This window comes from Pelobates fuscus, chromosome 7 (genome assembly GCF_036172605.1).
Source record: "Pelobates fuscus isolate aPelFus1 chromosome 7, aPelFus1.pri, whole genome shotgun sequence".
NCBI classification, from domain to species: domain Eukaryota; kingdom Metazoa; phylum Chordata; class Amphibia; order Anura; family Pelobatidae; genus Pelobates; species Pelobates fuscus.
In genome coordinates, this window is record NC_086323.1 from 186360900 (window position 1) to 186375611 (window position 14712).

Sequence of the window (14712 nt, forward strand, 5' to 3'; positions counted from 1 at the left end):
TGTAAAGGGAGGGTACTTAAAAGCAGCATAGAGCATATATAATATGAGACATAAATCCTACAGCGGTAGACATATGTAAAAGACACGGGGAACAGAAGGATTTTGCAAACTATTAGACTAAATAGACTAAACTATATACCAGAGATCGTTATCCAAAAGGCAGAGAGATATGGGACTAGAGGAAAGAGAGGGGGCAAGAAAGTAAAAGAGAGTTAAAAAGAAACATATAAAAAGAAAAAACTCACCTACTATTTTTAACCTGACTACTACTCCTCTAAATAGCATGGAACAGAAAGTACTAAATAAAGGTCTCAAAATGTTCCTACTAAACCTTTGGACAAGTTTGAGGTTTTTATAGACCTAAATAGGTTCAAGCGGCAATTTTGCCTAAAAAATGCTTCATGAAAACAGACAAACATTTAACACAAATACCCTAAACTAATTATGTACACACGGATTTAAGGGAGAAATCTACTTTCTTCCCAAATAATTTCATCTCAGATGAAATGATCTCTTTTGAGAAATCTGTTATGATTTATTTAAACACCAATAAATCTCAATAAACAAGAATGGCTAACTCTAAAAAAAATGCAAAACGACAACAGTAGAGTAATAAAACCAGCCGATAAGGGTGGAGGGATAGTGGTGATGGACACTACAACCAAGGCATATGCATGGGGAAAAATTTCGGTTCGGTTCGGCATTCCGAAATGCTGGACTTCCGCAATTCGGCACTTCAGCAATTTCGACACTTCGGAACTCCGGTACTGCGACACTTCGGAATTTCGGCATTTCGGGACTTCAGCACTTCAGCACTTCAGGACTTCTCTTGCAGCCGCTTAGTAGATAACTCACTAATTCCCACGGCATTAGGGAGTTACCTACCAAAAGGCTGAAAGACCTAAATTGGTCTTTCAGCCAAATTTACTTAGTATTAGTCAATTTTGCCCCTACTCGCTTTACTCGCTTTTAGGGCCATGTCTATTAAACAGTGAGCCTGTGGCTGCTCACTGTAAAAAACAAACAAACCCTGAGCGGCAGGTGGGGGCCCTAAAGTAAAATAATGGGGGGGGGACCTATTGTCCTCCCCCTGGCCCCCACCCCTGAGCGGTGGGTGGGGGCCCTAAAATTAAAATAATGGGGGGGACCTATTGTCCTCCCCCTGGCCCCCACCCTAGAGCGGTGGGTTGGGGCCCTAAATCAGAATAAGGGGGGGACCTACTGTCCTCCCCCCTGGCCCCTACTCCTGAGTGGTGAGTGGGGGCCCTAAATTATAATAAGGGGGGGACCTAATGTCCTCCCCCCTGGCCCCTACCCCTGAGCAGTGGGTGGGGGCCCTAAATTATAATAAAGGGGGGACCTAATGTCCTCCCCCTAGCACCCACCCCTGAGCGGTGGGTGGGGGCCCTGAATTAGAATAAGGGGGGGACTTAATGTCCTCCCCCTGTCCCCTCCCCTGAGCGGTGGGTGGGGGCCCTAAATTAGAATAAAGGGGGGAACCTAATGTCCTCCCCCTTGGCCCCCACCCCTGAGCGGTGGGTGGGGGCCCTAAATACTAATAAGGGGGGACCTAATGTCCTGCCCCCTGACCCCCACCTCTGAGCGGTTGGTGGGGGCCCTAAATACTAATAAGGGGAGGACCTAATGTCCTCCCCCCTGGCCACACCCCTGAGCGCCCAAAAAAATAATCCATGGAGGGCTCCGCGAAGACTGAGCTCTGCAGGGCGAGGGAAGGCTTATAAAGCCTTGCCCTGCCCTGCATTTAGGCCCCGTGTGACGAAACCAACCTCGCCACTGTGAACTGGAGAAGCCTGGTTGCCCGCCTCTTGCCTTCTGACTATGGCCCTGGGATGTATTGCCCTTTAAGAACTGATTTGGGAGGCGGAGCCTAACCTCGCAAGTGAATGGCTACATAACTCCTGAGCTCCGCCGAGGCCTAGCCTAAATCCTAAGCCATCCACAGCACCTGAGCCCCTATACACCCTGAAAACACCCCTCGAGATTCCCCCCGACACCTACACTCACCCTATCAATGGGTGGAGTGAAGAAAGCCCGCAATTCATCCATTGCACCAATCTTCAGGCAAAAGACGGAACAACTAACTAACCCCTACCTCACATACCTGTCTCTTGCCCTCTTCTTAAGGGCAGCCCACCTTATTTGATTGCAAATTCCTGTCCTAATGTATTTTACACCCCACCTCCTATAGAATGTAAGCTCGATTGAGCAGGGTCCTCTTCAACCTATTGTTCCTGTATGTTTATTTGTAATTGTCCTATTTATAGTTAAATCCCCTCTCATAATATTGTAAAGCGCTACGGAATCTGTTGGCGCTATATAAATGGCAATAATAATAATAATAATAACAACAACGGGCGCCATCTTTGGAACCCTCACTGACGGACTCCGAATCCGAAATGAGAAGCCAGGCACACTCCGAGAGAACGGAGGCACCGCTGACCAGACGGGACATGCGGGGATTCATGGCCGACTTTATCAAGTTCTTCAGCCACAGATTTTTTAAACGGCTGTGCCCAATCCTAGAAGGCATGGCGGACCTCTCCGCCCGCACACAGGCCGCAGAGGCCAAAATGGCGGAGACAGATGAAACAGTACAAGCCCATGGCAGTGAAATACAATACCTACGGACCAATCACGCTCCCTCGAAGATACCAACAAAGATCTAAACAATAGAACGCGGAGGAACAACATCAGAGTACGGGGTATTCCGGAATCGATATCCACCGACCTCCTCACTGATACCCTCACGGATGTATTACAAAACCTCCTACCTGAGGCTACAGCTGCCGACCTATTGATGGACCGGGCACATCGAGCACTTAGAGCCCCAAGCACCAACGCCGCCACTCCCAGGGATATTGTAGTATGGCTCCACTTTTATCACATTAAGGAGCGCATAATGCAGGCTGCCAGAGATACTCCATTGAAGTAGAAGGAGTACCAGTCCAATTGTTTCAAGATCTGGCACCGACCACCTTGAAGAGACGGAGAGAACTGCGCCCACTCACACAACACCTTAGCCACCATGGCCTCCGATATGCGTGGGGCCACCCTTTCAAGATGATTATCAGCAAAGATGGCAGATTCCACTCCCTCACGAAGCATGATGAAATCCCCGCACTCCTCGACCAACTGGGCTTACCGCAGATCCCCGAGTTACTTCACTCCAATGCCGACGCCCCATCACGACTGCCGCAACGCAACAACCTGCCCACCTGAAACGGTGACCGTCCAAACCGCAATACGGCACCACAAAATGCAGACGCAGCACAACATTAGGGGCGAAGAGATAAGGGGACAGTGCTGCAGGAACAGCTACCAAACCCCACAACCCAGCACCCCAACCGGGACTCACCAATCCGCACAGAACGAATCAGCCCCACAACGCCCCACCTTAGCCATCATAAGCCTGAGTCACGTACAACACAGGCAAAACTACCCTTAAGCCCAAACCAAGGCAGACCACAGAAGAGCTCCTAGCACCAATGGTTATGCCCGGGACTGACTTTTCTGACACAACGGCTGCTCTGACCGCGAGAGGGAAACATGCGGCGACCAACGAAGCATCTCCAATCAACACGGCTTAACAGCAACTACAGGACTGCTTGCGGATCACAACACACCCCAAGCCAGGACCCCCCTCCCGGCTAAAAACCCACCACAGGATCCTGTCGATAAAGCCGGACATTGAGCTGGACGCAGCAAGTATTTTACAAGGGGGACAGCACACATCTGATTCCCCCAAGCGGGAATCCCGACCTCAGGGCACAGGGTGGGGAGGGGGGGCACAGGGGGAGGGAGGAGAGAGAGGGGGGGAGACCAGCGAGGGGAACAGGGGGACCACCGACCAAGAAGCCCTTCCCTTTTTTTTTTTTTTTTGATATTTTAATTTTTTTATTGATTCCAAAAAAAAAAAATAACAACACGCAGTACATCACAGTTGAGTTGCATATTTTCCCCATTACAAAGGGAGAGAGGGGAAAGAGAAAGCAGACAAAAGAAGGAAGAAAAGGAGAAAAGGTTCATTTATTCTGAATGTTCTCTCGAAGAAGCCCTTCCTAAAGCTCCCCCACCACACGGGGGACAGGCAACATAGGTTTACAGGACGACCCGGGCCCCATACCACGGCTGCTGGGGACATAACACCAGCCTTATCGTGAAACCACCCCACACCCTGACTCACTGACATTACCTGACGGAAGATGGAGGACTGTAGGCCTAGACATCCCGGCCCCACACACGACAGACGGTACACAGAGCCATGGGCACACCACGCACAAGAACTGCGGACGCAGGACTGACACCTTTCACACACAAGCATCTCACGACTACATCAGACAGGGACGGATAGCAGAAGAGCCAGGAGACACTGCTCCGATAGCTGACAGGCTTCCTACTCAAGGCACAGGCACCAACCGACCCCCAACAAGCTGACCTGACACCGCACCGCACATAGGGCACAGACGAGACGGACAACCTTTCAGACGACCCCATGGGTCACCGGGACAGGGGACGCAAGGCAAATTATGTACGAGACAAGCACCTGCTAAAAACACTGTTCCCTTTCTTCCTCTTTTTCTTTAATGTCTTTACCTTTGTTACCAGCAAATTGTTGAACTGTTATAATGTTGAAATGTAAATGTAGGTATATTGGCTGCATGTCATTGCAAACACACATGGTCAGTTGCTGAGGCGCACATATCGAATCCCACATAGGGAGGTGAAACCATGCCCCAACAGGCCACTGTCCTCCCCACGGGGATGGAGAACCACGGCACTCCTGTTGCCCGTAGCCGGCCGCACCTTCACCACAACTCGCCTCCAGACACCACCACATCACTCCTAACCGCTGGAAACACTACGGCACGACTAACATAACAAACATAGGATCACCCTACCAAACTCTAACGACACGAGGCTGCCCTCCCACTGCCTCGGCATGGCACATCCTACCAAAACATTGGGCAGGGACGCGGCATCCTCCGCCCACATACACACCCCCCGCACAGGAACACACACACCCAGCACTTACGCGCTTAACGACGCATAACACACGACCACACCAGCATGCCAGGCCAGCAGAACCAAACACCCACACAACGGAGAAGTTACAGCACACTTGAAACACAAAACGGACACACCCACTCGCCACACAACAGACCGCACATACAAGGGTCCCCATCCATCTCCCCCCCACCCTGAACCCTATACCCGGCTCAGCCAAAGCAACACGATCATGGGCAGGTCATAGGCGGAACCTGTCTTCACTTGTGAACACCCCCCCCCCACCGGCCTCGACTCTCCCGAGGATCGCTCTACGGACCTTGGGTCAGATAACCGAGACCCCCGCCTAACCCACGACTGGACAGTTTGATAAGCCCAGTCCATCACCAATCGGCCCCGCGGGACGACTTTGCGACCCAAAAGGTAAACGCAGGCAGGGCCCAACCGATCCCCTTCCTCTCCCCTCCAGCCCCCTGCTGACTCCACACCAAACCAATTGCCCGCCCATTGCTACCACACCTTGAAGGGACGTCAAGCTATACTCAGCCCACAACCCCACCGCCCACACAGGGCCACCTTCTTACAAAAGAATGCCGCCACGGAACCTCCAGATCCGCCTCACCTCCCTCAACGTCAAGGGACTGAACTCACCAGGAAAAAGGCACGGGATACTGCGATGGGCCAACCGCACGGGAGCAGACATCATTCTACTTCAGGAAACCCATTTCACTGACCATAAACAATTCCCATTAGTCAATTAGTCAACCAACACTTTAAAAGATACTATCTGGCCAATTCGCCGGAATCAAAAACGAAAGGAGTTGCAATACTGCTGCGAAACTCATGCCCATTGGAAGACATACAAACCCGCAAAGACCCCTCAGGGAGATTCCTCTTCCTAACAGGGCACGTGGGAACAATCTCACTAACAATAGGCTCAATATACGCTCCCACCATCCCAGATGCATCATTCTGGAACACATACAAGACACATCTCACCAGCCTATCAGCCAAACACCTCATCATAGGCGGCGACTTCAATGCGACACAAACGCCCGCCACAGACCGCAGAACACACGCCGGCAGCACACCAGCCCCAACTAGAAATGACAAACTATATGCGGACTTCCTAACCGACACACCCCTACTAGACGCCTGGAGAATCCAGCACCCGTCATCCACAGATTTCACCTTCTACTCCCATATACATAGGTCCTACTCCCGCATTGATAGCTTTCTTATATCTCCAGCGGTACAACCCTGGACCACCCATACACATATAGGAAACATCGCGTGGTCCGACCACGCAGAGGTAGCCCTAACAGTACAGATCCCACTACGGGCACGACCATGGCGATGGCAACTCAACCCGTGGATACTCAAAGACGCGGCTACGGTCCATACCGTGACGGAGAATTTCAAAACTTACTTAGACCTTAACAACACCGATGACGTGGCGCCGACAACGGTCTGGGCAGCTCACAAAGCAACAATCAGAGGCAACCTCATAGCAATAGCCACGGCCCTCAAAAAACAACGACTTCGGAAACTTACGGACGCCCTGGCCGACTTAACAAGGCTCGTAACACTTCACAAACAAAACCCATTCAGACTCGCTCCTCACACAGCTCAAGACCACACGAGAACTCATCAAACAACTCTCGTCAGCGGACATGGCAAGAAACCTCATGTGGTCCAAGCAACGATTCTACGAGAAGGGCAACAAAGCGGACTCACTAATAGCACGCTGTCTCAAAAAAAGACAGGACAACAAGAAAATCTCGAAAATCCGAACTAGGACCGCAGGACACGACAACAAACCCAGAAGCAATAGCCCGCAAATTCCTTCAATACTACACCAGCCTATACAATCACACCACCTCGACACCACCAGGAGATAAGGACCAGACGGAATCCATCTCCTCATTTCTGCGGACCCTCAACCTACCCTCCCTATCCAACAGGGCGCAAGCCATGTTGGAAATACCCATTGAGGCCGAAGAAATCGCCCTGGTCCTCAAGACACTGAAACCCAGAAAAAGCCCAGGACCTGACTGCTTCACAGCCATCTACTACAAGACATTCCAGGCCATACTAATACCACACTTATGCAAAGCCTTCAACTCGTTGCTACAAGGACACGAACTCCCCCCCGATATGCTGACAGCAGACATATGCCTCCTACCCAAACCAGGGAAAGAGCACCTCGATCCGGGACATTATCGTCCAATCTCTCTCTTAAATACCGATCTGAAAATACTCACGAAGGCACTGGCTAACCGCCTCAACCTACCTCCCATCCCTGATTCACCCAGACCAGGTCGGTTTCATCCCCAAACGGCAGGCGGCGGACAACACCAGGAGAGCCTATGACACAATCTGGTACACCAGGCAACGAAACATCCCATCGGTAGTGCTATCACTGGATGCAGAGAAGGCATTCGATCGCCTTCTAATGCCAATAGCGATTCTTCCCCTTTGAATCCATGGGAAGGTGAGGCTCTTCCCCCTCCCCCAGCTCCATTGTTCTCCAGCAGGGCGTTGTCTCAGGGACACTGCCAGACCAGTGGGAACTGGTTTGGGTAGGAAAAGCCATGCTGGCAGTGGGTTTTAAAAATACTTTTGCTAACTTTTGAACCCCTGGTCTGATTTGTGCCATTTTTTAATATGTTTCCCCTGAATGGATTGATTGTGAATTTGTAATTTTTTGTGAATGTAATGTATAGTTTTAAAGTTATAGTATATTTGTAAAAACTGTATTTCTCTGCCTGTGATAATTAGATTTCCCATTGTGTAAGATAATTGTATCACAGGCAGAGGGAAGGACTTTACTGTGGGTTGTAACTGTTATTTTATTGGTTATTTTATACCTCCCTGTGGGTGGTCCTGTATGTGCAAGACTGTAATAAAAACCAGGCTGGGTGTGCCAGCACAGTGAGTTCCTGCTTAACCCTCAAAGTGAAGTGGCGTCTCATTCTTGGGGGGAATTTGATTGTATGCTGATTGCCAGGAGTGTAAGCTGTTCGTATGGCTTTTTCTGTTCGGCTGCTTCCAGTGTTCGTGTGTCTCTTGTTCGGGAGTTGGTGAATTCGTGCAGTTTGCAGTTCGGGAGATTGGTGATTGCAGTAGCTGCTTGTCTATCTGGAAAGGGATTATCGCCTAAACGTTTTTTATCCTCTTGTGAGCGAAACGGTCCGTTACACCCCGCAGAGACTGAGCTCTGCAGGGAGGGGGAAGGCTTATAAAGCCTTGCCCCGCCCTACAATTAGGCTCCGAGCACTCTGGTTGGCACACTGACAGGTAAGTCTCTACATTTACATGTCACAGCACTGATTGGTTGGCTTGAAATCCACCAATCAGAGTGCTCTGAGCCTAATTGCAGGGCGGGTGCTCTGTGTCATTTTACACAGTGTGGGAAAGTTCTTTGGAATTTTCCCATGCTGTGTAAATTGACTCATAACACTCTGGTGGATTAAGTAGTATTTAGGGCCCCCACCCACTGCTCAGGGGTGGGGGCCGGGGGGGGGGGAGGACAATAGGTTCTCCTCCCATCATTTCCATCATTTTACTTTAGGGCCCTCACCCACCACTCAGGGGTGGGGGCCAGGAGGGAGGAGATTAGGTCCCCTCCCTTATTATAATTTAGGGCGGGTGGGGGCCAGGGGGGAGGACATTAGGCCACAGGCTGCTCACTGTTTAATAGACATGCCTCTAATCGCGGTATAGCGAGTAGGGGCATAATTTACTAATACTAAGTAATCTTTACTTAGTATTAGTAAATTTGGCTGAAAGACCAATTTAGGTCTTTCAGCCTTTTAGTAGATAGCTCCCTAATACCGTGGGAATTAGGGAGTTATCTACCTATTCATTCCTGTCATTACATTGACTGGCTAAGTAAATTAAATTTTATATGAATGTATGTTACTTGATTGTTGTAAGTGTTGCAAATGCTTACAGCTGAATCCTGGCTATGTTTGTATTTTATTTAAAATTGTATACAGTGGGTAAGTATGTTAGTTCTTAGGCAATACTGTGCTTCGGAACTTCGGAACTTCGGCAACTTCGGAACTTCGGCAACTTCAGCACTTTGACACTTCGGCAACTTCGACAATTCGGTAATTTCGGAACTTCGGGACTTCGACAATTCATCTATTCGGACATTCAGAAGTACCCAAATGTCCGAATTGCCCGAAATTCACATGTCACGAATTGCATATGTCTACTACAAGATATATCCAGGAAGGTCTAAGATTAGTAGGTGACTTGAACACATATTGTAAATTATTGGGGGGACCCAACAAAAGATATAAGTAAGAAATTTGAAACATTACTTCTAAAGGGCAGAGAAATGGAGATATTAACTGAAAATGAGTTTAAGTATTTGAATATAAAAAGGCCAAAAACCTTCCTGAAATACATAAAGATCTAATAAACCCACCCGGTAGACCGATAGTCTCGGGGATTGATTCAATCTCGAGTAGATTGTCTGAGTACCTGAACCACTGTGTACAACCAACAGTAAAAAACACACCTAGTTATCTTAAGGATACACTTAATGTAATTCAAGTTTTAAAAAGTATTAAATGGGAATCACATTTTATTTTAGTCACTGCCGATGTGAGGTCACTCAATACCATTATCTCCCACCAAAAAGGTCTGGAAGCTGTACAATTCTTCCTAAGACAAGCTCAAATTTATCCTGAGTAACAGATACAGTTTATCCTTCAAGGGATACAACTCATCCTTGAGAATAACTATTTTTGGTTTCAAAATGATTTTTATTTTCAAAAATGTGGTACTTCTATGGGGACAAGGTTCGCACCCAGCTACGCCAATCTTTTTATGGCATTTTGGGAACATAGTTTCATTTTGGAAGACGCGGGCTGGAGTGCAAACCTTGTCACCTTTAATTGGTACATTGATGGTATCTTTTTTTATTTGGAGAGGAACAGTGGAAGAGTTGAAAGATGTTTTATGTTTTCTTAATAACAACCAATGGGGAATAATATTTACCACAGACTACAGTAAAGAAAAAGGTAATTTTTTTGGATTTAACCATATATGTGGATAACAATGTATTAAAAACAAAAACTTATTTTAAAACAGTAGATGTCAACAATTACATCAATTTAAACAGTTGTCATTTTTCACCATGGTTGAAGAATATTCAGAGATCGCAATTCTTAATAGTAGACAACCCAAGGTATTGCAAATGGGGTATGTCCAGTCTTTTTTAGTAGCCACTTAGTCACAAACACTGGCCAAAATTGGCGTTTTTTGCATTTTTCACACACAAACAAATACTAACGCTAACTTTGGCCAGTGTTTGTGACCAAATGGCTACTAAAAAAGACTGGACATACCCCATTTGCAATACCTTGGGTCGTCTACTATTGCAAATGGTATGCCATTATGGGTGTACATTTATTTCCTGGGCTACTATACAGTCTCAAAGGCAACGTAACCAATCTGGCGAATTTCAATTTCAAATGTAACACGCTATATTTGACCCTGTAACTTCCCAAAACACCATAAAACCTGTACATAGGGGGTATTGTTTTACACGTGAGACTTTGCTGTATACAAATATGTGTATTTTATTGCAGTAAAAGCAAACAGTATTATGACATTGACAGTTAAAATGTCATGTAGAACTAAAAAAATAAAAATAAATTTTAAATAATAATATGCTGCTATTGTGAATTTTTTAAAAGTTATTATTGTTTATTTATTTTTATTATTTACATTTATTTAAAAAACAATTTTCTTGTATATTTTAAAGATTTATATGTGAGGATATCTAGGGTACCTAAGATTGTGCTAAATATTTAATATTACACATTTTGAACTGCCCTTTAAATAACCCCTCTTTGCACTCAAAGGAATATGCGATTTTGTAGCTAATAGTTTGCAAAATCCTTCTGTTCCCTGTGTCCTTTACATGTGTCTGCCCCTGTAGGATTTATGTCTCATAATATATATGCTCTATGCTGCTTTTAAGTATCCTCCCTTTACAACATACAAATGTTATAAACATTTTGTTTTATTTTTATGTATTTTACATTTCACTATGTCTCCCCCATGAGAACCGAATGTGAGAACGTTTTGTCAATGAAACTTTATGCTTTGCCCCTCTGCCGACATATTTTGGACGTTACGAAAAAAGCAAAAGGTATTGGAGAAATGGAGCATCTCGGGACTTGTAGTACAAAACGGAATCCGGAAGTGACGTATTGGCAAATTTTGCCGCAAATGAAAATCAGCTAAGTACTTGCATTGCAAACAGGAAAAAGGCGGGCATAGAAGCCTTTTAAAAACCGGACACCGACAGACCAAAAATATACCGACTGAGGAAGCCGGAAAAGCAGGCGAAACGCGTCTTGGTAGAAGAAGGAGAGACAGGAAAGAGTATTTATTTGTTATATCATTTTTATATATTAATTTTTTTCTTTGTACTAATAAATTAGTTTTATATTACTCATATCCATCTCTACCTTGTATTGGGAATCCAGTTGAGGGAAGTGTCACCTCTCAATTGACACATATGCCAATAATACTTGGAGCCGGTCACCAAAAGGCTCCTTGAAAGGTGAGCACTGACCTTTTATGTACACTGAGCACTAATTGCCTTAACATAATCTGCACCAGGAGGTCTCTCTCTGTTCTTTGTATTTTTTTGGAGATATATCTACCTAGAGGGAAAGAAGGAACCAGCCCTAATCCTCAGGTGTTGCTGCCTACCTTAAAGGCACAGAGGTGAATGTGTTTAGAGCCTGTATCCTTATAAAAGGCTCTTAAAAATGTGAGTTTTTCCTTTTACTCACTAATTTTAAAGTACCATCCATTACTGTACAATACTACTCTATATATTTCTCTTTTTGTTTATCTTACATGTATACCCCGTGTGTATTGTAAGGGGTAAGTGTACAATTTTGTACTGTATTATACCACCACTACACTTAGCACTGCACTTTTACCAAGTAGTGAGGAAGTTCTTTATACTAACTTGCTGCCTGGTATTTTGTTTTTCATTTAGACCTAAATAGCTACTTTATTATATTGCAACATTGTAATAGTTTTTGCTATAACTTTTGGCTACACGTACTCCTACCATAGCTCTCTTTCACTTCTATATAAGATACTGATGATTTTTATATTCAGTTTAAAATGACAGCGAGCAGCTACTGGCTTCTTGCTGTTTAGGCAACATGCCCCTACTACACAGGGGACCTGGCACAGGTAGGGGCATGCGGCAGGATTTAACCTGTGCCAGGTTCCCCCTTATTGCACTAGTGACTGGGCAGAAATAATGGTTCTTATTCTCTTACATGAAAATTTATAATAGATATGGTGAGTGGAGTTTTCAGGGCCTTGCTACAAATAACAATAAAATGCTGGTGGACGAGGTACCTTTTCAAGAGAAATACATGCTTTAGTCCAGTTAGAAAGCATAACTAAAATGATGGGTCTGCCTCAATCCTGACCAAGAAGGACTATACATGTATGGAATCATTTTAAATACGACTAATATTTTTCAGGCAACAAGAATACTGTTCCATATTTTTAGGACCCATATGTTATTTCTATTAGATCTTCTTATTAAAACTTGACATATTAATAAGTATATATTTTTTTCTTCGGTGTAGATAAAAAGCCCATTACTAAAAGAACTTCAAATGAAAGGGGAGGAGCTTGAGATACTGAGAATGGATCTGCAAATGCTAGAGACAGAACGAGTACGGTTATCGCTCATTGAGGAGAAATTGCTGGATGTCTTACAACTTCTCCAACAACTACGAAGCCTGGTAGGGAATCTTTGACCGAATGAGTGCTCTTTATGTTTCAGAAATTAAGACTATCTACATTCTAAATTTCCATTGATCTTGATTTAACATGTGTAAACATATTTTCCTAGCTTTATTAAATAAGACAATAAGATCTATTTTTACTCACAGTATTACTGAGAAATTGAAGATTATACTAGCTTTAGTGTACTAATAATCTTAATTTTAGTAATGACAGGAGGCGAATATTTGCATATCTTTCTTTACTGAAAACTCCAGCAGCATAGAAACAGTAACAACCAATGAGAAAAAAGATATGCTGCCCATAAAAGGGTCTGTCTATGACATCACTTCCTCTTTCTAAATAAATAACAGTCAACATATAAACAGATCAATTTAACCCCTTAAGACCGCAGGACGTTCTATGCCGGACCCCATTTTAGTGGGTCTAAAATCCGCAGGACGGCATAGAACGTCCTGCGATCTTATGTACTTACCCGGTCGCCGGCGATCCCACGCCGGCGATCGCGGTTTGGGGGACTTACCTGGGAGCCCAGGGAGTCCCCCTCCGTCCTCTTTGGCCGCCCAGAGCCATGTGATCGCGAGGTCCTTGCGAGGACCCCGCGATCACATGGACGGCATAGACGTCCAAGGCAGTGCCAGCAGGGAGAGTGCCTGTAATGACAGGTACTCCCCCTGCTGTCTGAAAATAAAATAAAATCAGTTAAAACAGTGTAAAAATAAGATTATATATACTTAGATCATATATATATTTATTATATATATGATCTAAGTATATAAGTATATATACACACATATACACACATACACATAAATATACATACACTGTCTATGAGTATTCTCCCCCCCTCCCCTCCCATAGTATTCTCCCCCCTCCCCTAGTATTCTCCCCCTCCCCTCCCCTAGTATTCTCCCCCCCTCCCCTCCCATAGTGTACTTCCCCTTCTCCCCTCCCCCCCATAGTGTACTTCCCCCCCATAGTGTACTTCCCCCCATAGTGTACTTCCCCCCCTCCCCTCCCATAGTGTACTTCCCCCTCCCCTCCCATAGTGTACTTCCCCCCCCCCCTCCCCTCCCCTCCCCTCCCATAGTGTACTTCCCCTCCCATAATTACTTACCTGTCCTGAAGCGTGGGCCAGCTTCACAGCTTGCACCGCGGTACAGGAACTTTAATTTCATGTTCCGGTTTCCGGCGGGACTGAAAGGAAGTGTGCACAGTATGCCATCATGGGGGCCATCATGGGGGTAATTCTTATTTCTGGGCTACCATATGCAGGGCCGGCCTTAGGCATTTAGACGCCCTGTGCGAAAAATCTTCACAGCGCCCCCCCCCCCCCCCCCCCCGTCATCCATGTATGCTGTAATGTATGTGATAGTAGGTGTGATGACGGTGTGTGATATGTATGCTATGTGTGATATTTGTAATGGGTGTATTAACAGTGTGTGAAATGCATGTATTGGTTGTATGTGACACACACACACACACACACAGAGTCAGACGGCCATACACACACAGGAAGATAGTCATATACACACAGGCAGACAGTCAGTCATACACACAGACACAGACAGTAATACACACACACAGAGGCAGAGAGTCATACACACACACACACGCAGACAGTCATACACACAGACAAACACGCAGACAGTCATACACACAGACAAACACGCAGACAGTCATACACACAGACAAACATGCAGACAGTCATACACACAGACACACACAGGCAGACAGTCATACACACAGACACACACAGGCAGACAGCCATACACACAGAGGCAGACAGCCATACACACAGAGGCAGTCATACACACAGAAGCAGTCATACACACAATCACACACACAGAGGCAGACAGTAATACACACAGACACACACAC

General features: G+C 45.9%; 1 protein-coding gene across 1 annotated transcript in view; it reads left to right on the forward strand.

Annotated features, from left to right (window-relative positions):
- EFCC1 (EF-hand and coiled-coil domain containing 1) overlaps positions 1–14712 on the forward strand; it is a 174107-nt gene that overhangs the window by 119067 nt on the left and 40328 nt on the right. Inside the window, exon 6 of the mRNA XM_063426967.1 lies at positions 12672–12830. Within this exon, the coding sequence (XP_063283037.1) occupies positions 12672–12830 (159 nt within the window). The remainder of the gene's footprint in view (positions 1–12671; positions 12831–14712) is intronic.